The sequence below is a fragment of the Scyliorhinus canicula genome, chromosome 7 (assembly GCF_902713615.1).
Source record: "Scyliorhinus canicula chromosome 7, sScyCan1.1, whole genome shotgun sequence".
In the NCBI taxonomy this organism is placed as follows: Eukaryota; Metazoa; Chordata; class Chondrichthyes; order Carcharhiniformes; family Scyliorhinidae; genus Scyliorhinus; species Scyliorhinus canicula.
Window position 1 is genome coordinate 200928579 of NC_052152.1, and position 24931 is coordinate 200953509.

The 24931-nt window shown below is 44.2% G+C and overlaps 1 protein-coding gene and 1 pseudogene across 6 annotated transcripts in view; both read left to right on the plus strand.

The window, feature by feature from the left end:
* c7h20orf96 (chromosome 7 C20orf96 homolog) overlaps window positions 1-24728 on the plus strand; it is a 41948-nt gene extending 17220 nt beyond the window's left edge. For 2 of the 6 annotated variants that reach the window (XM_038803704.1, XM_038803705.1), the window contains exons 7-11: window positions 732-889; window positions 1146-1247; window positions 15563-15649; window positions 17055-17173; window positions 24507-24728. In XM_038803704.1, the coding sequence (XP_038659632.1) occupies window positions 732-889; window positions 1146-1247; window positions 15563-15649; window positions 17055-17173; window positions 24507-24567 (527 nt within the window). In that variant the 3' untranslated portion in view covers window positions 24568-24728. Of the gene's footprint in view, window positions 1-731; window positions 890-1145; window positions 1248-15558; window positions 15650-17054; window positions 17174-24506 lie in introns of those variants that run through there. The other 4 variants (XM_038803706.1, XM_038803708.1, XM_038803709.1 and 1 more) reach the window with 4 other exon arrangements.
* On the plus strand, window positions 1643-5224 carry LOC119969708 (annotated as a pseudogene).
* Window positions 24729-24931: the final 203 nt, after the last annotated feature.

Genomic DNA, 24931 nt, shown 5'->3' on the forward strand with positions numbered 1-24931 from the left:
GCAGTGGGGGGGGCACAGTGGAATTTGAGGGGTGGGGGAAGGATAAAGTTTGAGTCTGGAATAATCAGCAAGGAGAAAGGCCTTGCTTTCTCACCAGCCAGTGGGAAGGCTATCTTCAGTGATGAAAGATAAATTGGAGAAGTTGTGACTGTTTTCCTTGGAGAAAAGAAAGCTCAAAGAGGATTTGATAGAAAAAAGTCGAGAGGCTGGACAGAACAGGGAGAAATTGTTCCCATCGTGAAATGATCGCGAATGAGGGGGTACGGAAATAAATAAATTTGTAAAAGAAGCAAAAGTGATATGAGGAAAAACCTTTTTCACGCAAGATTTGGAATGTGTTGATGAGTGTGTGGTGGAGGCAGGCTCAATTGAGGCTCTGGGAAGAGAATTGGGTGGTTAGACTGTTAGTTTAAATGGGACAATATACAGCGCGATGGGGGAAAGGGCGGAGAGTGGCATGAAGTAAATTGCTCATTCGGACAGCTGGTGCAGACTTGATGGGCCAAATGGTGGCCTCCTGCTCTGTAACAATCCTGTGAAATTTCAAGTCAGTTATGATTCTTCGGGGCTCTGAAGAGTCATATTAGATTGGAAAAGTTAACTCTCTCTCTGCGCAGATGCTTTCAGTCCTGCTGAGTGTTTACAGAACTTTTATTTTTGCTGTAATTTGTTTTTATTTTAACAAAATGGAGTACTGAACAAGTCTGCTGTAAATATTTTTACTTTCCAAGAGTTGCATCGTCAACTGGAAGAAGTTAACACCAGCATTCAAAATGCGCAGGCAGAAATTGACATGCTGAAGGAGTTCAGAGACAAAGACTTTCCCGTTTACTCTTTGAGAATTGCGGAGCTGCAGAGAGAAATTGGGAAACTCCCGGAAGAGCACCAGGTAGGAGGAGTTATTCATGTCCCTGTGAAACGATTCAGACGCCTGCTACATTGCAGCTCTAGCCTGTGGTAGCCCAAGCTTAAAAGCGGCGCTGTAATGCAAGATGAGGAGAGGTTCAGCGTTCAATTCTACGCTTGCTGTCCTCAAGGAGTTTGGTGTTGCTTAAGCATGGCTTTGGATGGAAAGTTCCAGAAGCAATGCAGCTACAAATCACGGGTAGTTGTTATAACCTAACCCTTCCTTTGGCATCAAACAGGCTGAGCTGGATGACGTGGAACAGATTGCGCTTGCAGAAAAGAAGAAATTAGAAGGTGCATTGAAGGAGAAAGAACAAGAAATATTACAGAAGATCGCAGAGGTTAGTAACTGAGCAAGATAGTAGATAACTGTATACGGTCGTAAAGATTGTTGGAACTATGGAACCTTTTTCTTCCCCCATCCTCCAAAAAAGATGTTTATGTGAGATGGGGGGGGGGGGGTTCAATTGACGCTGTCAAAACTGAGACTGGAAGGTTTCTGTTGGGTAGGGTATTTACAGGTCACAGAAAACAAGCACAGTGGGCTAAACAGCTGGCTTGTAATGCAGAACAAGGCCAGCAGCACGGGTTCAATTCCCGTTCCAGCCTCCCCGAACAGGCGCCGGAATGTGGCAACTAGGGGCTTTTCACAGTAACTTTATTGAAGCCTACTTGTGACAATAGGCAATTATTATTATTATTATTACAAGCAGGAAATAAAAGTGCCTTGATCTAATTGAGCTTAGACATGGGCTCGAGGGGCTGGATAGCCTTGTCCTCCTATTTGAAGAATCTATTCTTCCTTGTTATCACAGGTGAAGTATAACTTGCACTTTACCAAAAGAATTCCAGGACTGTTTTTTAAAATAAATTTAGAGTACCCAATTAATTTTTTCCAATTAAGGGGCAATTTAGCGTGACCAACCCACCTAGCCTGCACATCTTTGGAGCTTTCCGGAGGCAATTCTATTAAGAAACATTATATTTCAGTGGGTTGTAGAGGAGTTAATCAAATCTTTTACTAGATATTGACTACCAAAGAAATTCAATCAGATCAGGGATCTAATTTTATGTTGAAGTTATTCAAGGAAGTTATGGATAGCTTAGGAATAAAGCAATTTAACTCAACGGCCTACCATCCAGAATCACAAGGGATATTAGAAAGATGGCATCAAACTCGACCATGTTGAGGACCTAAAGTCAGGATTACCCAGAGGATTAGGAGGAATTAATTCCATTTGTACTATTTGCAATTCGTGATGCACCTAATGAATCAACTAAATTTGAGTCCATTTGAATTAATTTTTGGTCATGAGGAGAGAGGACCACTTAAATTGATCAAAGAGAAGTTTGATGTGTCATTGTTTGGAGACTACTTTGTTGGACTGTGTCAAACTTTAGGGAGAGATTAACTAGGGCTGGTGAGTTGGCTAGGAAATATTTAAACTTGTCTCAACATGTGATAAAAAGGCAGATAAGAAATCAAAAAAAATCATAGTTTTGTTAGTGGGGAGAAAGTGCTAGTATTGTTACCAATGGTAGGTGAACCATTAAAAGCAAGATTTAGTGGGCCTTGTAAAATTGAAAGGAAATGGAGTGGGATAAATTATTTGATAAGAACACTAGACGGAAGGAAAACTCAGAGTGCATCATTTAATATGCTCAAACAGTATTTTGATAGAGAAGGAAAGAAAGAGGATGTGTTAGCTGTTGTAGCTCAGGGTGAAGAGAGAAATCCAGATGATCTCAAATTTGACATTCCTCAAATTAAATTGGTTAATGAGGAAGTGTTAAAAAATTGGGTTAAATTATAGAGTTACCTTCCAGAGGAAAATTAAAATGACCTAAAAGAGTTATTACAGTCACGTGTTTGTGGGAATAAATTGGGAAGTACGAAAGTAATTATGCATGATGCAGATGTAAGAAATGCTACTCTCATAAAACAACATCCAGACAGGCTCAATCCACTAACGTTAGCACAGGTACTAAAGGAGATTGACAGCATGCTTCAGGATGATGCCATCCAAGTGAGTTGCAGCGATGGAAACTCACCGATTGTCACGGTACCAAAACTGGATGGAACACAACGATTGTGTGTGGACTATAGAAAAGTCAACACAGTTATAAAATCAGATTCGGATCCTATTCCTTGTTTGGAAGACAGTGTTGAAAAGGTGGGACAAGAAAATGTTATTATCAAACTGGACTTACTTAAAGGATATTGGCAAGTATCTTTATCGGACAGGGGAAGGAAGTTTCGGTTTTTGTGACACCAAATGACCTGTATCAGTTTAAAGTCATGCCATTTGGAATGATGAATGCGCCAGCAACATTGCAAAGATTAACCATGGTCATTTCTGGACTAAACAACTATGCAGTGTCCTTTAACGGGTTTGTGATGTTCCGTCAAACGTGGAAGGAGCATTTGGAATATTTTAAGAGAATTATTCGATCGACTACATGAAGCTGAATTGGTGGTAAATTTGGCTAAAAACGAATTGGCGAAAGCTCACGTCACATTCTTAGGCCATATATTTGGACATGGTGAGGTGGCCCCACGGAATGTGAAAACGGAAGCTATTAGAGAGTTTCCAATACCATCAACGAGGAAAGAAATTCTGAGATTTCTGAGCATGAGTGGTTTCTACTGGAAATTGGTGCCAAATTCCAACAGTGTCATTACACCACTGACTGAATTGAAAAAACACCAGAACATTCAGTGGGTGTCAGGAGGTGACGGCCCCAAGATTCAAACCAACGGCCCCGGAGCTGAGGAATCGCCAACCGCTAGTCAGAGGTGGGAGCGTGGTGAGGGCCGGGCCCTGTGGCCAGGATGGATCATACCGAGTGGTGTCAGCACCGGCGGTCGAGGTGCGAATCAGCAATTCGCTGTCGTCCTTTGGGTCGAAGAAAAGATTCAACCACGGCGTCACCGTGTCCGAGCTGAAATGCAAATTGGAGCTGATTGTGGGCTCTCCAGCCTCCTGCATGGATCTGCAACTCTTCAGTCCAGATGACAAATTAATTGGCTTGCTAAACCAAGATGATGTATTGCTGGGTTCCTATCCGATTGATGACTGCTGCCGAATACATGTGATAGACCAAAGTGGAGTGAAGATTGGAGAGTTTGAGGATGTGCCTAAAGTTATAAAATATGAAATATCCAATGAAGCCTATGATAAGAGAACAGAATTGATGCGTTTGTTCCTGAAACGCAGTAAACTGGGCTTGTATAATGAGGAACAGAAAGCAAAGAATGAGATTGAACTTGAGCAGAGGGTACAAGAAGAAAAGGCTTTGGCTGATGCCATTCTAGTTGGTGCAAGATGTGACGTTCTAATCTCGGGCCAGCCAACTAAACGTGGCACAATAATGTATGTGGGTCAAACAGATTTTTTACCAGGATTCTAGATTGGACTGAAATATGATGAAATATGATGGCAGTGTGAACGGATAGAGGTATTTTCAGTGTCAGTACAAGTACGGTGCATTTGTAAAGCCACAGTCCGTAAGAGTGGGAGATTATCCGGAGGAGGACTACGGTCTAAATGATGAAATGTGAATGCTAATTGTCTACATCTTGGAAGTGTTGCCACATTATTTGTGGACTTGTGTCCTGATGATCCTGAATACAATCATTCCTTCTTGCAGCCATATTCAGGCGCTTGGAGTTCCTGAAAACGTCAGGACTTTGCTGTTTATTTGTTTTACATGCCCTGCAGGTAAGAGTTTGGCCTGTGATAGTTTCAAGAGCAATATTCCTAAATTACTAGCTGACGCTAGTTACTTGCAAACCGGCACAGAATTTGCAAAGTACAGTGGTTTTGACAACTAGCCACTACCTTTTGGGATTTCGATGCAAACACTTGAGTAAAAAGTTGCTACACCTAATGTAAGCCATGAAAATTGATATTACGTTGTATCAGGCCACAGCCATGGCTCAACAATGTCCGTTACTACTCATTTTATATGCATTTGTGAAAGAACAAGTTCGTCCCTTCTGAAACTTGTCTTTTATACTTATGTATTTTGCTCACTCGGGCAGGGGTCTGAGCATTCGGCTGCAGTAATCGAGCAGCTGCTGATTGCCACAAGAACTTTTAAATAATATCAGCTACCTTGATGATTACCATTTTAACTTGTTTCCTGGGATAGCAGGTCACAGCCACGCTCGTTTAATTCTTTTAAATTATTCTGTGACGCCTGTGGGTGCAACCTCTATAAACAAAAAGCTTAAAACTTGGAAAGGAAAGGAAAATCGCTGATTGTCACAAGTAGGCTTCAAATGAAGTTACTGTGAAAAGCCCCTAGTCGCCACATTCCGTCGCCTGTTCAGGGAGGCTGGTACGGGAATTGAACCCGCGCTGCTGGCCTGCCTTGGTCTGCTTTAAAAGCCGGCTCTTTATCCCTGTGCTAAACCAGCCCCAGTGCATCAGTCCTGCCTTGAATCTGTGCTGCATTATTCATGCAAAGGACAATGTCACATCAGCTATGTAAAAGGTTGGATGGTAAACATATCTACTTTTTACTTGTATTTAAAAAAAATAATTTTCTTGTGAGTTTATAACACTTAATTGAGATTTAAAGTTTGCATTATCTTGTTAAACACCCACCTTCATCTATTTGAGAAAGAGGGGACAGAGATTTACTCCTGTGTCACTGAAATGTTGCTTTATTACCAGGGTGTTGAACATTTTTGTGTTGAATGAAAAGGACATATTTAGGACATATTTGTTCCCGCCTTAACATCTACTGTTTCTCGCTGATGATCACTTAAGTGTAGTGAGGAATTTAACAATTAAAATACAGCGCCATTCACTTGTCACTCTCCACATTTGTTTTCTGCTGGAAATGTTTTAAAAGGAAAAGAAATCCATTCCTAATCAGTTACTTTATCAACTAGATGTATTTGACAATTGGCTGCACTACTAAGATTGTCCCTGCAGCAAGGTTTAGGCAGATGTACACCAATGTGTTTTAATTTGACGATATGTAAAAGATAGTGAAGAAATAAAGCCTTCTTACTTCAAAAAAGAATGTCAGGAGGCACTTTGTTAATGACCACACCAATCTTGATGGCACCTCATTGTGCCAAATCATTTAAGATTGCAATTGATGTGAGTGATGTGGGCGTTGGTGCTGTACTGATGCAGGAAGACGGCGAAAGAATCGAAAGACCTATCGGTTATTTTTCTCGGAAACTAAGGGCAGAATTCTCCGCACCCGAGAAAAATCGGGACGGCCGTCATGAACTCAGCCGAGTTTCGCGACAGCCTCGGAGGCCGCTCCTCTCACCGTATTCACCCCCACCCGGGGGGCTAGGAGAGGCGCTCCGTTATTCCCGGCGGCCGAGAATGACGCGACGGCGGCGCCTGTGTGACGTCAGCCGCGCATGCGCAGGTTGACCGGCTCCAACCCGCGCATGCGCGGCTGACGTCACGACGGCTGACGGCTCAAACCCGCACATGCGCGGTGGCCATCTTCCCCTCCGCTGCCCCGCAGGAAGTGGCGGCTTGATCTTGCGGGGCGGTGGAGGGGAAAGAGTGCGTCGCTTTGAGACACCGGCCCGACAATCAGGCCAGTCCCCTCCTGAGCACGGCCTTGGTGCTCACTCCCCTCTCCGCCCCCCACAAGCTTCAAACGGGCCTTTGGCGCCCATGTTCACGACGGCAGTGACCAGGTGTGGTTGCCACCGTTGTGAAATGGTCGCGAACGGCAGGCCGCTCGGCCCATCCGGGCCGGAGAATCGCCAGTCGCCGTGAAAAACAGCGAGCTGCGATTCTTCTGAGCGGGGGTTGGGAGAATCACGAGGGGCGTGAAATGAGTCGCCCGGCCCTCCCGCGATTCTCCCACCCGGCGCGGGGAGCGGAGAATCGCGCCCTAAATATTTATCAAAAAATAATTCGACCATCGAGAAGAAAACATTGAGTTCGGTTTTGGCGTTACAACATCTTGACATTTATGTTGGTAACAATTCATCGGAGACAATAGTATGTACAGACCATAATCCAATAAGGTTTTTGGACAAGTTTAAAAATCAAAATGCAAGACTGTTCAGATAGGAGTTTATTGTTACAACCGTTGAAATTAAAAATTCTACATGTGGCAGGAAGAGAAAGTGTGATTGCCGATGCTTTATCACAACTGTGAAGTGTGAGACTGAAACATTTGACGGTGGAAAGGAAAGACTGAAATGGATTATACTCATGTTTACGTTTGCATGTTTAAAATGTAAAATGATATATATCTTATAGAGTACAAGTTGTGTTTAATCATAAGAAATATTTAAGTGTTAAAATGCTCTGGAAAAACTAAGCTATCTGTTTATATTGCTGGTTCATTGGGAACTGTGACAAAAGTAGGATTTTAGATACATTGGATTATAAACATTTGGCAATTTAAGGCTTAAAAGCCTGGGGTTGGCAGCACGGTGGCGCAGTGGGTTAGCCCTGTTGCCTCATGGCGCTGAGGTCCCAGGTTCGATCCCGGCTCTGGGTCACTGTCCGTGTGGAGTTTGCACATTCTCCCCGTGTTTGCGTGGGTTTCACCCCCACAACCCAAAGATGTGCAGGCTAGGTGGATTGGCCACGCTAAATTGCCCCTCAATTGGAAAAAAATTAATTGGGTACTCTAAATTTTTTTTTTAAAAAAAAATGAAAAAAAAAAAAAAAGCCTGGGGTTAGAGTGTGTTTGACTGCAGTAGTCATGTTTTTGAAAGAGACTTGTTATGCAAGACCATAAAGCTTTTAGGAGCCAGAGGTGAAATTGACCATCTTAAAACCTGGGCTAATGCATTGTTTTTTTCCTAGGGGGGAGTCCCTTTGGGAGTTGATGTGTTTTCAGCCTGGGGAGTTAATTTTTTTTCTGCTTGGAGCGATGATGTCCTTGTTGGATGGAGCTAAGGCATTCAGACATTTTGAGACAGCTTTTTATGGGCGTTCTGATCTGGCTCACACCGAGTCCATGCAATCAGGCAGTTTTCTCTCCCAGGATAGTTAAGAAAAGATTAATAGTATTTAAAGCATTGCAGACTTGCCTGAGGACATGGGGAAGCTGAAACAAACCAGTTGAAACAGCTTTTTGAAGACATCCATCCAGAATCTGCAGGGGTTCTAACAGGGTCCAAATCTGTTCTGGAAAGCAAGTATTTATCTGTGCCATTGAGATGTAGGATGGATTGAGAGCTGCATGTTTTTTTTCTTTCTTGTTGTTTAATTGAGAATAAATATAGTAATTAAGGGTAATGTATTTACTGTATTGAGTAGATTTAATGGATAATTGTAAGCTATTTCCGGGTGTGGTGTTAAAGATTTTAATGTATTAATAATAAAGTTTTGTTTTAAGACACCAACTCCCTATTTCTTTGTGCAATTACTCCTGAAGTGAAGAAAATAAACTAAAATATTGGGGGTTCAGTCCAGTATCCTAGCCACTGTTGGGGTTTGGTCTGAAATCGTATTAGCTCGCTGGCCTACATTGACTCTGGATTAAACAATGTCTTTAGTTTTTAAAAATTCTTGTTTTAATGCTCGGGCGAGTGCCATTTGGTACTGGCCCCCACGAACGGGGACCAGATGGAACGGAACTCATGGGGGTCTCCAAGGGGATTGGAGGCCCTATGCTGCATGCCCTTTGGGAAGGGTGGTGCCCTAACACTGCTGGTACCGTTGGGTACCCTGGCAGTGCTAGCCTGGCATCCTGGCACTACCAGCCTGTCACCCTGGCAGTGCAACCTGGTTGCCAGCCTGGCACTGCCAAGGTGCCCAGGTGACACTGCCAGCTGGCAGGGGCACTGCCAAGGTACCCAGGTGACACTGCCAACTGGCAGGGGCACTGCCAAGGTGCCCAGGTGACACTGCCAGCTGGCAGGGGCACTGCCAAGGTACCCAGGTGACACTGCCAGCTGGCAGGGGCACTGCCAAGGTGCCCAGGTGACACTGCCAGCTGGCAGGGGCACTGCCAAGGTGCCCAGGTGACACTGCCAGCTGGCAGGAGCACTGCCAAGGTGCCCAGGTGACACTGCCAACTGGCAGGAGCACTGCCAAGGTGCCCAGGTGACACTGCCAGCTGGCAGGGGCACTGCCAAGGTGCCCAGGTGACACTGCCAGCTGGCAGGAGCACTGCCAAGGTGCCCAGGTGACACTGCCAGCTGGCAGGAGCACTGCCAAGGTGCCCAGGTGACACTGCCAGCTGGCAGGGGCACTGCCAAGGTGCCCAGGTGACACTGCCAGCTGGCAGGAGCACTGCCAAGGTGCCCAGGTGACACTGCCAGCTGGCAGGGGCACTGCCAAGGTGCCCAGGTGACACTGCCAGCTGGCAGGAGCACTGCCAAGGTGCCCAGGTGACACTGCCAGCTGGCAGGGGCACTGCCAAGGTACCCAGGTGACACTGCCAGCTGGCAGGGGCACTGCCAAGGTACCCAGGTGACACTGCCAGCTGGCAGGGGCACTGCCAAGGTGCCCAGGTGACACTGCCAGCTGGCAGGGGCACTGCCAAGCTGGCATTTTTTTGTGCGTGGGATTCGGACCCTATCATAGTTGTGTTTGGGCTGGGAGGGATTCTAAAAAACATTTTTTATTTTTTTTGAATTTTTGTAACCTCCTCCAGCCCTACAAACCTCAGATCTCTGCTTCCCCCATTTCTGGCCTCTTGAGCATTCCCCAATTTTGAGCGCTTTGCAGTTGGGGGCTATGCCTTAAGTTCTGAATCGCTGCAACTTCCTCCTTGAACTCTCTGCCTCGTTAATTACATTTCCTGCTTTAAGACCTTGAACCCCATCTTTTTGACCATCTGACCTAATATCTTCTAAAGTTGCTCAGTGTCAAATTTTGTTTAATAATGCTTCTGTTAGATGCTTTGGGATGTTTTACCGTGTTAAATATGCTGCAGTAAAATGTAAGGTATTGATGTTCAGATGCCATTAATCAGGTCAAGCTCCTGGCATTGGAATCAGGTAGAAAGTAGTATTTAACTAATAGTATTTAACTAGGAAAATGAAAAAAAACCAAAAGTTAACAACGGACCTTCCCTTGATTAAACACTGAAAATTTGGCAAGTAGACAACCTGGACAAGCAGAAGGGGGGAAGAAATGAATGCACGTCAAATCTAATATAGTGAGCATAAAAGGGAATGTAGCAAAATAATAGATCACTGAATGAATAGGGAGACTATTCCCAACATTTGTAGGAGACTCCAGCCCTCCAAGCCGTTGCGCTCTTTTGGTTCCTCCAATTCCGGCCTCCTGTGCATCTGCTGCACCATGAGTGGCCATGCTTTCAGCCCCGTCCCCGTGTCCCTGAGCTCTGGAATTCTCTCCCTCAACCTTCCTTTGCACCTCTACCTCTCCTCCTTTAAGATGCTCCTAAAATCCTAACATTTTGACCAATCTTTTTTGTCATCTTTCTTGATTTTTACCTTCAGCGGCTCGGTGTCAAAAAACGTCAGACGTGTTTGTATAAAAGCAAAATACGGTAGATGTAGGAATTCTAAAATAAAGACAGAAAATGCTGGGAAAACTCAGCTGATCTGTGGAGAGAGAAACAGAGTTAACGTTTCGCGTTCACTCTGACTCCTGTTCAGCATTTTGTGCTTTTATTCATATTGCCCTTGTTAAGCGTCATTGGCCATTGTTCTATATTAAATGCACTATATAAATGCAAGTGGTTGTTGTTGAAGATTTGGGTTTTGGGCGCCACGGTGGTGCAGTGGTTAGCACTGCTGCCTCACGGCGCTGAGGACCCGGGATCGATCCTGGCCCCGGGTCACTGTCCGTGTGGAGTTTGCATTCTTTTCCGTGTCTGCGTGGGTCTCACCCCACAACCCAAAAGGCTGTGCAGGATAGGTGGATTGGCCATGCTAAATTGCCCCTTAATTGGGAAAAAAAACAATTGGGTACTCTAAATTTAAAAAACTAAAAATTTATTTTTTAAAAAGATTTTGGTCCTTACCAGACAATTAGTGAATGCCAGGACAGGTATAAAGAATGTGGGAGAGCTACATTCTCGTGGAGTTGGGTTAACTGGCGTAGACCGTACAGGAGATGAGATTTACTTTATGCAGCAAGTTATGATCTGGAATGTAGGGGTAGGGGGGAAAACATGTAGGTGAAGGAGGGAAGGAAACAAAATTCAGTTGTAATTTTTAAGGGGAATTTGACAAATAACGTGAAAAAGAAAATGTTGTTATGGAGAAAGCAGGGGAATGGGATTAATTAGACAGCACTTTTAAAGAGCTGTCAGGGGAACTTTGGGCCAAATGGCCTCCCTTTACTGTATTTTCAAAAGTTGCAGAAAAGAGTAATGGTGCTCCAATTGCGCAACCTTCTGTTGGTAGGCTTATCTTGAAAGGGTCCAGTATTGATTATCTACCACCAGATGTCACCAACACTTCGTAAATACTGTATCACCAGATTTGCTGAGGTGGCTGAAGGCTAACATTTTCTTCATTTTTAATTTCTTAATTTCCACTGTTGAGGTCTTGATATTTGGATAATATTTGAAACGGAGGAAGATGTGGGATAGTCAAGGAGACAGTGATAGTCAAGGGCAGTGGGATTAGTTATCCATTGCTGTTGCAAAGATCTTTGCCTTTGCTATTGGAAAATAGTTTGACAAAGTAGAACTTGTCCTTTGCAAAATCTGCCCAATTTTAAGTCAATGGGCTCTGTAATGTACAGGCAGTCTACTCCAGTGTCTGCTTCAACGCCAGGAGCATCCGGAATAAGGTGGGTGAACTTGCAGCATGGGTTCGTACCTGGGACTTCGATGTTGTGGCCATTTCAGAGACATGGCAAGAGCAGGGTCAGGAATGGTTGTTGCAGGTTCCGGGGTTTAGATATTTCAGAAAGCTCAGGAAGGTGGTAAAAGAGGGGGAGGGGTGGCATTGTTGGTCAAGGACAGTATTACGGTGGCAGAAAGGACGTTTGATGAGGACTCGTCTACTGAGGTATTATGGGCTGAGGTTAGAAACAGAAAAGGAGAGGTCACCCTGTTGGGAGTTTTCAATCGGCCTCCGAAAAGTTCCAGAGATGTAGAGGTAAGGATTGCAAAGATGATTCTGGATAGGAGTGAAAGTAACAGGGTAGTTGTTTTGGGGGACTTTAACTTTCCAAATATTGACTGGAAACGCTATAGATCGAGTACTTTAGATGGGTCCGTTTTTGTCCAATGTGTGCAGGAGGGTTTCCTGACACAGTATGTAGATAGGCCAACAAGAGGCGAGGCCACATTCGATTTGGTACTGGGTAATGAACCAGGTCTGGTGATAGTGACCACAATTCAGTTACGTTTACTTTAGCGATGGAAAGGAATAGGTATATACCGCAGGGCAAGAGTTATAGCTGGGGGGAAAGGCAATTATGATGCGATGAGGCAAGACTTGGGATGCATAGGATGAGGAAGCAAGCTGCAGGGGATGGGCACAATTGAAATGTGGAGCTCGTTCAAGGAACAGCTACTGTGTGTCTTTGGTAAGTATGTACCTGTCAGGCACGTAGGAAGTTGTAGAGCGAGGGAACCGTGGTTTACTAAAGTAGTTGAATCACTTGTCAAGAGGAAGAAGGAGGCTTATGTAAAGATGAGGCATGGAGGTTCAGTTAGGGCACTCGAGAGTTACAAGTTAGCTAGGAAGGACCTAAAGGGAGAGCTAAGCAGAGCCAGGAGGGGACATGAGAAGTCTTTGGCAGGGAGGATCAAGGATAACCCTAAAGCTTTCGATAGGTATGTCAGGAATAAAAGAAAGACTAGGGTAAGAGTAGGGCCAGTCAAGGACAGTAGTGGGAAGTTGTGCGTAGAGTCCGAGGAGATAGGAGAGGTGCTAAATGAATATTTTTCGTCAGTATTCACGCAGGAAAAAGACAATGTTGTTGAGGAGAATACTGTGATACAGGCTACTAGACTAGAAGGGTTTGAGGTTCATAAGGAGAAGGTGTTAGCAATTCTGGAAAGTGTGAAAATAGATAAGTCCCCTGGGCCGGATGGGATTTATCCTAGGATTCTCTGAGAAGCTAGGGAGGAGATTGCTGAGCCTTTGGCTTTGATCTTTATGTCATCATTGTCTACAGGAATAGTGCCAGAAGACTGGAGGATAGCAAATGTCATCCCCTTGTTCAAGAAGGGGAGTAGAGACAACCCCGGTAACTATAGACCAGTGAGCCTTACATCTGTTGTGGGCAAAGTTTTGGAAAGGTTTATAAGATATAGGATTTATAATCATCTAGAAAGAAATAATTTAATTAGGGATAGTCAACACGGTTTTGTGAAGGGTAGGTCGTGCCTCACAAACCTTATTGAGTTCTTTGGGAACGTGACCAAACAGGTGGACGAGGGTAATGCAGTTGATGTGATGTATATGGATTTCAGTAAAGTGTTTGATAAGGTTCCCCAAGGTAGGCTATTGCAGAAAATACGGAGGCATGGGATTCGGGGTGATTTAGTAGTTTGGATCAGAAATTGGCTCGCTGTAAGGAGACAGAGGGTGGTGGTTGATGGGAAATGTTCAGCCTGGGGTTCAGTTACTAGTGGTGTACCACAAGGATCTGTTTTGGGGCCACTGCTGTCTGTCACTTTTGTAAATGACCTGGAGGAGGGCGTAGAAGGATGGGTGGGTAAATTTGCAGATGACACTAAAGTCGGTGGAGTTGTCGACAATGCAGAAGGATGTTGCAGGTTACAGAGGGACATAGATAAGCTGCAGAGCTGGGCTGAGAGGTGGCAAATGGAGTTTAATGCAGAAAAGTGTGAGGTGATTCATTTTGGAAGGAGTATCAGGAATACAGAGTACTGGGCTAATGGTAAGATTCTTGGTAGTGTGGATGAGCAGAGATCTCGGTGTCCATGTACATAGATCCCTGAAAATTGCCACCCAAGTTCATAGGGTTGTTAAGAAGGCATACGGTGTGTTAGCTTTTATTGGTAGAGGGATTGAGTTTCGAAGCCATGAGGTCATGTTGCAGCTGTACAAAACTCTGGTGCGGCTGCATTTGGAGTATTGCGTGTGGTTCTGGTCGCCGCATTATAGGAAGGAGTGGAAGCATTGGAAAGGGTGCAGAGGAGATTTACCAAGATGTTGCCTGGTATGGAGGGAAGATCTTATGAGGAAAGGCTGAGGGACTTGAGGCTGTTTTCGTTAGAGAGAAGAAGGTGAAGAGGTAACTTAACTGTGGCATACAAGAATGATCAGAGGATTAGATAGGGTGGACAGTGAGAGCCTTTTACCTCGGATGGTGATGGCTAGCACGAGGGGACATAGCTTTAAATTGAAGGGAGATAGATAAAGGACAGATGTCAGAGGTAGGTTCTTTACTCAGAGAGTGGTAAGGGCATGGAATGCCCTGCCTGCAACAGTAGTGGAGTCGCCAACATTAAGGTAATTTAAATGGTCATTGGATAAACGTGGATGATAAGGGAATAGTGTAGGTGGGCTTTAGAGTGGTTTCACAGGTCAGCACAACATCGAGGTATGTTCTACTGCTCTGCTGGCGTAGACAATAAATTACCCCAGCAGATGGAAAGGCCTTCTTGTGTCTGGTAAACTTAGAAATGTGGGCCTTGCTGGAAAGAAAGACCAATGTCCATCTGTTTTGCCTTTTGCCCTTGGAACTGCATGAGGGAACAACAATGGAATTGTTGGTTAATCATAGCAGTGAGACTCTTATCGGTTAATGTATAAACAGAACCAGGAATAAGGTGGAGCAATCCCTCAGTGGTGGAGAACTTTGCAAACCGTAGGTCACCTGTTCTTTCCAAGCATGCTACACTCACCACACCATGCCTTAAGATACTTACATACTGCATCTCAAAATGTTATTTTCTGATGGTTCTTTGAAACTTAAATATGAAAGGATTCCTCGTTTCAAAATTCTTGACGTAACAATGATGTCAAATGTAAAAACCCATCTTTAGAAAAGTAATGTGTGTGAAGGACTGTTGCTTGTAGAACTTCTCCACTGGGACTCGTAGCACATTTAATCATTATAAAGAGCGGGAAATAATTGCGAGCGATTTGGCAAGACCTCTTCAATCATGATTGCATGCAAGTGGAGCATAATCAGAACTCTGAAGCAGAACAATCGTTGTAGCACAACACTCCAAATGCATTTTATTATTCGATATTAAGGTGCAGGTGCAGTTATTAAAGTTAGCATTTATTGCCCATCAGTAGGTACCCTGAAAATGTTTTGTAGTTTTGCTGATAAGCTAAGTTTATATAATATCTTAAACATAGTAAAGCACTCGAAGGGGTTTCACAGGAGCATTAGCAAACAAAACTGGACACAGAGCCGCATACAACTGAGTGGCTTACTGAACTACAGAGGGCAGTTAAGAATAAAACATACTGATGGGGGACTGGAGACACGTTTTGGCCAGATCAGTGGTAAGGACAACAGGTTTTCATCTCTAATGGATGGTACTGAGTACTTGGGATTTTCGAATTATCCTTTGGCTTTGCCGTCATTTTCTCTTGGCATCAGCTTTTTGTTTCCAGATTTCCTTGTTAACAATTAATTTGAATTCTCAAACTGCCATGGATGGATTTAAACTTCCATCTTTTTGGTTATGTTACTACCATACTCTCCCAACTTCAGCTGTGGTACAGGTTTATGGCACTGTTGAGCAGTGATTTTGTTTTTAAATGGTTATTATTTTTTGCTGGCAGGAGCAATTCCGTTTCATTCCTCCAGGATTACAAGAGCTAATGTTTCACAATATGATGATGAAGAAGGAAATTGAAGTTCATAGAGAGGTTAGTCCTGAGAATTGAGATAACTGTCTAAATGCAATGTGTGTCATTGATCCTGGTTTTGATGCATTATGTGGCTATATCCCTAGACTCTGGTTTGAACAGAGTGGTGCCACATTTAGTTGCTAATTCAATACTGGGGCTACAGTTGAGTCTCCGTTGTTCTGAGGACTCAGTGCCTTCCAAATCCAAGGCCACTACTATCTAGAATGAAGAGGGCAGCAGGTACCTGGGAACCCCACCACCTGGAAGTTCACTCACCAACCTGACTCGGAAATATATCGGCTGTTCCTTCACTGTCGCTGGGGCACACCCTGGAGCTCCGTCCCTAACAGAACTGTGGGTACACCTTTACCTCGATTGCAGTGGTTCAAGAAGGCAGCTCACCACCACCTTCTCAAGGACAACTAGCCAGCCGTGCCCACATCCCGTAAATGAATTTTTAAAGAATTACAGATCAACTGAGAACTGCCTTTGCACCGTAATTCAAGTTCCACAGCACATGATGTCCTGAGAGGAGCTGGGACTGTGGCAATGAGAGTAATTCAGCAGATGCCTCTTGCCTTTAATTGAAATGTCCCTGCTCCTGTAAAAGGTTGTGGTTGTGGCATCATCAGCTGTGCCCGTCGAAAATGTCTGTAAAGCCAAGTTGGTTTTCCAATCTAACCGTAGGTGTTTGCGGAAACCAGGGAGTCAATTTTCAGCTGCTTCTTGATTCTCCTGGAACTGGTGAGAGAGGACACAGCACGGTTTAACAGCGCACCCAGTTTTCCAGTCTATTGAAGCCACTGAATAGCGATATTGTCTGGGGTGTGAATCCAGCATTTCACTACATCCTCTCTCACCCCACCCCAGCCTCATGTTCTTTGTACAAAGTTTACTTTAAATTAAACTGTCGAAACAAAACCAGGGTGCTTGGGTTCAAACTAGAGAAGGGTCCTTCCAGTGCATTTACCAGGAAATTGTTTGTTGGGGAAGATAATTCTAAATCTAATGACCCTCTGAGAGAGGAAATTCCTCCCCATTTCCATCTTAAATGGGAGACTCCTCATTTTGAAACTCTGCCCCCCTACTTCTAGATTCCCTCTCTAAGGGAAATATCCTTTCAGTATCAGCCCTGTCAAGCCTCCTCAGACTCTTTTATGCCTTAATTCTTCCAATTCCAATGAGTATTGACCCAAAGTGCTCAACCTTTCCTCATAAGACAAAGCCCCTCTTCCCAGGAATCAGCCTAGCGAACCTGCTCCAAACTGCTTCAACGCTGAATAAGCTTCAAGATAGCAGGTGGAGTAAAAAAAAACTTAATCATTTGAGAAGCAATCAGATGTCACTCTGTTTTCCGATTTCTGGATAGTGCTAGGTAGAAAATTTGCTTCACTAACTTTATTAATTTTTTCTTAATGTGCAGCTGAACAAAAATATGGAAAGAAATAACTTGGTGTTACAGCAGAATCTGTTACAACTACTGAAAGCAAAGAGAGACTCTAGGGAGGAGATCTTCGCAGATATTCTTAGAAAGCAGCCAAAGTATGTACCTTTACAGGTCACAAACAGTTGGTCGACTGAAATGGTGGTGGGGTTTTATTAAAGTACAAGTGAGTTGAATGCTTCCCAGTGGCATAAAACCGGCAATTGTAGAACAAGGAATAGGCTGTGAAGCTTCATTAATGCTTCCTTTAGTTTATCCAGCAAGGTACTCAATCTCACAGAACATTGAGGTCCCCGGTCTGGGCTGGGCTAGCTGAACTCAGCAGGTTGAGGGGAGGATGACTACAGCCGGCCTGTGCTTTTGGCTTTGATAGGGGAGGAAAATATGACCCAGGATTTCTGTTCCATCCATTAGACGGAGAGGTTTTGCTGAGACTTTGGGTATCAGGAGAGCACTCGACGGTCTGGTTTAGCACACTGGGCTAAATCGCTGGCTTTTAAAGCAGACCAAGGCAGGCTAGCAGCACGGTTCAATTCCTGTACCAGCCTCCCCGAACAGGCGCCGGAATGTGGCCACTAGGGGCTTTTCACAGTAACTTCATTGAAGCCTACTCGTGACAATAAGCGATTTTCATTTCATTTTCATGTGGAATTTGCATCTCAGTTCTTTGCAAGATAGAGGTTTTGGTGTTGCCGTGGCCACCAAAATTAGGTAAATACAAGAATAAATTGCCATCCCTCAGAAAAGAATGTGCAAACTGTTAACTTTGCTTTGTTGGGATGTTGTTATTGTTTATGTTTGGAATAAAATATATATTTTTTTAAGTAAGAATAAGACTGCTGCAGTGTCCCTGTGGAGATCTATAGTAACCAAGTTTTACAAGAGGCTATTGGGTCCATTCCTCTTGTGCTGGCTCTCTGAAACAACTCACATGTCCTTATATCCTTATAACCTCAGGCCTTATAACACCTGAAATCTTTATTTTATCCAAAATTAACTGCTCTTTTAACTGATGGAAAGGGATTTTGTTTCCTCTGCTGTTTCTTTTCCCGGCATTCCACATTCTGACAACGCTCTGTATCAAAAAAAATGTGTTCTTGTTTGTTAATCAATAATAAAATGGGCACATAATGTGGAATCTTGAATGGACTCATGACTAACCCTTCCGGTAACCATTGAACCGTACTCCTCCGTTTTATTCAAAGTGCATGTTTTAAGATTAACTTGGAAAAATGAAGAAGATGGTAAGAAAATGTCGCTCCTCCTGAACAGATGTTACAAACTTTGTAACATTTGTAACACAAAGTTACAAACTTTGTGCATTGCATTTGATTGCAACATGTGCTTACTGATGATGGGCAGAACCTTTAAGACAATTGCAGTGGACATTTACGTTGAACTAACAAGGCATTGACAAGTTAGTTGTTTTACTTTGGTCTGTGTGCATGCTGCAAAGTAAAAGTTGTGCTATTCACTGAAGAATTTGTTCTGTTGTGTAGCTCAATAGACAGTGGGAATGTGTCTGATATTTGGCTTTTACAGTATAAGCTTTCTTAATATTGCAGTGTAATTACAAGTATTGATGTGTGGAAGGAAAATGCCAAAATAAGTCCTTCAGCAGCGCAGGAGAAGGCCATTTGGCCCATCTGGCCTGTACTGACCCTTTTAAAGAATATTCCAGTTTAGTCCACACCCCTGTCAGTGATCCTGTAAATTCCTTATCCTCATACCTCTTCAACTCCCTTTGAAAATTATTTGTTGAATCAATTTCCGCCACCTTTTCAGGCAGAATGTTCCAGATCCTGACATCTCAGTGAAAAGATTCTCCACATACCCCATTAGATCGGTTGCCAATGATTTGAAATCTTTTACCACTGGTCACTTTCCAAGGGAATTGATTTTTTCTTTATCAAATCAGCTAGAACCTCTATGAGGCCACCTCGTAACCTCTGTTCATCAGTCTTATCTATTACACTCTTAGCATTGAAGTAAAGATCATCCAGCCTTGTCTTACTCTCTTGACATTCAACATAGCTGAACTCACTCTGACTTGCTACCTTTATTTCAGCATGATGTGTCTCTATTTTGCCAATACTCTGTGTCCAACCCCTGTCAATCTAGTTTAAATTCCTCCCAACAACGCTGACAAACCTACTTGCAAGGATGTTGGTCCCAATGTGGTTCAGGTGCAGATCGTCCTTCCTGTACATATCCCACTTTCCCCAGTAATGGGCCCAATAATCCAAGAATCTAAAGCGCTCCCTCCTGCGCCAACTCTTGAACCACGCATTCATCTGCCCTATTTTCCAATTTCAGCACTCGCTAGCACGTGGCACCAGGAGTTATTCAGAGGTTACAACCTTAGAGATCCTGCTTTTTAATCTACTGCCTAGCTCCTTGAATTCTTGAGGCAAGATTTCATTCTGCATTTTACCTCTACCGGTGATACAATCATGCACTACGACCTCTGACTTTTCACCCCCCCTTTTAGGATGCCCTGCAGCCATTCAGTGACATCCCTGACCCTGGCAGCAAGGAGGCAACACACCATCCTGGAGTCAGGTCTGCGGCCGCAGAAACGCCTGTCTTCTCTCCTGACTAATGATTCCCCTATTACTATTGCTCTTCCTTTCTTCTTCCTCCCCGCCCAGTACAGTTAAGAAGCTTGGCACGACTGCTCACCTCTGAGCTTCCAGCGCCCTCATCAGCTTCCAAAATTGATACCAATTTACGAATAGAACTACAGGGGACTCCTGCACTTCCTGCCTGTTCTTCCTAGGCAGCCTTGTGGTCACCCATTTCCTTTTTTTCCCCTTGATCCTTGAGCTATGGTGTGACCACCTCTCCGAACAGGCTATCCACATAACACTCAACCTTGCAGATGGGCCACAGTGTAGTGTCTCCAGCCGCTGCTCAAACTGGAGACCCGGAGCTCCAGTTTCTGCAGCTGGGAGCACTTCCCATACATGTCTAAGACATTGGTAGGGTCCAAGACTCCCCACGTGTGTCAGGCCACATATTCCACTCAGCGGTCCTCACCTGATATATGTAAAATTTATGCCTTAGAACAAATCTGCAAATAATATGTTTTTTAGCTTCAGCTATTTATTACAGAAAGTATTTGAGGGCAAAACATTGTGTGTTTTCAAGAAGCAGTTAGATATAGCACTTGGGCGAAGGGGATCAAATGATATGGGGGAAAGCAGGATTAAGCTATTGAGTTGGTTGATCAACCATGATCATAATGAATAGCGGAGGAGTCTTGAAGGGCCGAATGGCCTCCTCCTGCTCCTATTTCCCATGTTTCTAGACACAAGTCCCTAATATCAGTTACTCACCAACCAATCAGTTTACCTTATTACCAGTGGCCTGCTCCACTGCCACAGAGGGGACCCCAGAGAGCAACCACTCGGAGGTGCCTACCACAGCCCAGGTTCCACAGAGAGCCGCTGACCTTCCTACAGATGAGTGACAACCAGTGTCAGCGAAGCCTTTCCCTGTCGAGGGACAAGGTAGCTCACTTGTGCAACTTTCTGCAGGGGTTAGTGCCGCATGGACTTGGAGGGCATCCACTGCCTGTGGCATTGAAAGCTGCCCTCAACCTTTAAGGCTTGCTCCTTCCAGGGCTCCACAGGTAACCTTGCAACATCATGTAAGCTTCTGCTCATAAATGCATAAAGGAGGTGATGGACCACAGTGGCTGCAGGGTTGGCTCCTTGGGGACAAGGGATTCCCCCTAAGGAAGTGGCAGACACCAGAGAGTGCAGCTGTGACCAGATACCATGAGGCTCAAGTTACTACTCGCAGTATGGTGGAGCAGACCATTGGGATGTTGAAAATGTTGGTTCCAGTGCCTGGACCATTGAGGTGGAGCCAATCGTTGTTGTCTGTTGTGTTCTTCACAACCTGGTGCTTCAAAGGGGTGAGGAGCTGCCTGAGGAGGAGATGGAGAAGCGGCACATTATCTCTGATGAAGAGAACCTCTAGGAGGACAAGGAAGAGGAAGTGCTAGAGGGCGAGGAGGCCAGCCTTGGGGCCGTGATGTTGGCAAAAAGGGGCAAAAGGGCTTGGGATGTGCTCGTAAACGCCGATTGATGGATGGTGGTGATCAGGGCCAATGATAATGCCCCATCATCCTGAAGCCCCTTCCATTAGCACTGCTCTCCTGTCTGACTGCTGGAGCACACATCCTCACTGATAAGGAGAGGGAGAGGTTTCAGTTGCCTATAGTACCTACACTGCAGGAGGATGATGACTTGCAGTGGGAGCAATGCATTGTCCTCAAGGAGCTGCTGTGAAAATCAGACTCCTATCTAGCTGAAGGCAGAGTCATATCAGGGCGATTAAATTAATTGTCGGGCTGTGGGTTAAAGATTACGGAACCAAGGAGAGTCTGTTGTGCTAATGTGTAGATCACCCCTGATTCCATTGATTAGAGGAACTGGCTCATGGGGCTGAATGATCTTCACTTTTTCCCATGTTCAAAGCAGCGTGATCCCTTAAAATTGAGTGGAATGCACACTTGTAATAGTAATTCTTCAGGGTGCTTCCCTCTGAGTTCATTAATAATCCCTCTACAACCTCCAATTGCGATATTGTAAATCCATTTGTAAAGATTTGCATTACTTGGGTGAAAAACTAAATTGTGAGCACAGTGAAAACTCAACAATGCTGCTTATGTGCAACGATTGAGGAGTGTTTAACTCCTGGTATGGAATTAATGTTGAATATAACTGGATTCCTGTTCTTTCTGCACCCAACATTAAATGAGCTAGCTGATGCTACAACATGAATTGGCCTCATTTGTTTCCAATCAGCACTAACTCTGCATAGTGAGACTAAATCGCTTTACATTATTCATGTGTGCCTCTCTAATAAGAAATGAATAAAATATCCTCCACTGCACGCTGCTTGCTGAAAGGTCGACAACCGATAGAGTGAACGTTCATTATGGCTTCTTTGCCGACGAGCTCACCATATAGAGTAACCTCTCTGTTAAAAGAAAATTGTCGGTACTTGCATTTACTGCTAATTTTAGTAGTTCGCCTAAACATAGCATGCAGATGCCAGCTGTCACCCAACACAGCACAGTCTCCTGCTACTTTCCCTTAGCTGTCAATCTCTTGTAAGAATTGTAAAAATTATATACATTAAAAAAATGTGCATTATTTAAAGAAACTGATTTTATTCCATTCGTTGCTTTTTGACTAAAAAAAACCAGACACCTTTGTTGGCCTCAGACATTCCAAAGCATTTCATTATAAAAAGTACTTACAGTGTAGTCAATGTAAGGAATTGAGGCACTGCAAAATCCCGCAATCCCAATTCAACAAATGACCAGATTATCTGGATTGATGTTGAGCAAGACACCAAGGAGAACTGACCAGGCTTTTCTCAGTACGGTAACATGATGGTTAGCACAGTTGCTTAACAGCTCCAGGGTCCCAGGTTCGATTCCCTGCTTGGGTCACTGTCTGTGTGGAGTCTGCACGTTCTCCACGTGTGTATGTGGGTTTCCTCCGGGTGCTCCGGTTTCCTCCCACAGTCCAAGATGTGCGGGTTAGGTCGATTGGCTATGCTAAATTGCTCTTAGTGTCCAAAAAGGTTAATTCGGGTTACTGGATTCCGAGGTTGGGGTGGAGGAGGTGTGTGCTTGAGTGGGGTGCTCTTTCCATGGGCCGGTGCAGACTCGATGGGCCGAATGGATTCTTCTGCACTGTAAAGTCTATAATATGTAGTGCCTTTGATGTCCCCAGACAGTTCACAGGAGCATTATTTGAAGTACAGCCACATAGGAGATACTGGGGCAATAACCAAAAGTTCGGTCAAAGATGACAGGTTTTAAGGAGCTTCTTGATGAAGGCAAGAAAGGTGGAGAGTTTAAGGTGGGGAATTGCAGAACTGGAGGCCTAAGCTGCTGAAGGCACAGCCGCCAATGCTGAAAGCAATAAAGAGGCAAAGAAGCAGAACATATCGGGCAACGTGGCTTAGGAATTCTGGCTGAGAGATTAGTTGTGTTGCTTATCAGCATTCTTGATCAAGGTACAGTCTTCAGTCTTTTGATAATTTTTATTGTCACAAGAAGGCTTACAATAATACTGCAATGAAGTTATTGTGAAAAAGTCCTAGCCGCCACATTCTGGCACCTGTTCAGGTACACTGAGGGAGAATTCAGAATGTCCAATTCACCTAACAGCACGTTTTACGGTACTTGTGGGAGGAAACCAGAGCACCCGGAGGAAACCCACGCAGACACGGTGAGGACGTGCAGACTCCGCACAGACAGGGACCCAAGTGGGAATCGAACCTGGGACCTTGGCACTGTGAATGAGACGCTCCTTTAAACCTACCGCTTTAAACAAATCATTGTTCAAGTGGGTAAATCTCACGTGTGAAATTTGCATTGACCCTCAAACCTTTATGTGGCTCATTGTTAAATTATATTTAATAACATTCCTCTGAAGTGCCTCGCGATGTTTCCCTAAACACGTCACATAAATGTTAGTTGTTGTTCAGGTACATCTTGATGTTTGCGAAGCAACAGAGTTTGAAGGATAAGCCGATCAAGTAACGCTGCTTGCATCTTTTGGTGAGCAGCAGATGCATTTCTACTCCAGTTTATCCAGCGTTCCTGGTGCAGTCGTCTACACCTCACCGCAGTGCAAATGCATGATATTAGCTTCATGTTGAACAGCACAGAGGAAAACGAAGCCAGATTCTCCTGATTTTTTTTCAATATATATTTATCTGTTCAACTTTCCCATGGGAAAATATCCTACTCGTACAAAGTTCTGTTGCCAAGGGTGCCTTCAGGGAGAAAGAGGGAAATAAATAACAGGTCTCAGAAAAGAAGAAATGCTAATAGATCAGGATTCCCCACATCCAGCTTCTGTCCAGATTTAACCCGTTTATCGACATAGTTACAGTAATTGCAGAGTAGTGGACTCTCCCCTATAATAAATGAGACCGTGTTGATGTGTTAAGGAAATGGCTGAGCGATCAAGAGCCTCCCCAACTTCCAAAGTAAACAATACCATAGCTCAGTTGGCTGGACGGTTGATTCGTGATGCAGAACAGAACCAACTATGTGGGTTCAATTCCCACATTGGTTGAGGTTATTCAGGAAGGCCCCGGCTTCCCAATCTTGCCCCTCGCCTGAGGTGTGGTACCCCGCAGGTTAAATCACCACCAGTCAGCTCTCAAAAGGGGAGAGCAGTCTGTGGTCCTCTGGGATTGTGGCAACATTTACATTTTACATTTTTCACCAATCCTATTTGCATTTATTTAATCTTTCAAGGGGTTTTCTTTGGTGCATTTTAAAGTACTGGATGCAAGTATTGACTTTGGTTAACTGTAGTCATTGAGGGAGACATTGATGCAGATTCTCCGATTTACTCACTGTAGTAATTCCCCTTTTCCTTATCCCTACAGATGCACACCAGACATGGACGTTGTGTTGAACATCCGGAGAGAAGATTGCCTTCCCATTTAACTCCTGGCCCTTGTCCTTTTTCGAACACTAACCTTTATAACAACACATCCTTAATATGTGTCTCTGCTGAGTGGCCTTAGCTAGAATTACTAAGTGTATAGAAGATACTGAGAAAGACTGGATAACAATCGTGCAGCAATAAAACTTTTTCCAAACCGTAACCTGTGTTGCAGTTATTTTTCTTAAAGTTACCCACCCCTCATGCAACATAAAAATCCCAATATTATTTGCTAATTTTCCTCTCCATCGCCCCCACCAATCCACTCTGGCCAATTACAACCACAGCAGTCTACTCTCAATCATCAGTTAAGTGATGGAAGGAGTCATCAACAGTGCTATCAAGCAGCACTTGTTTAGCAATAAC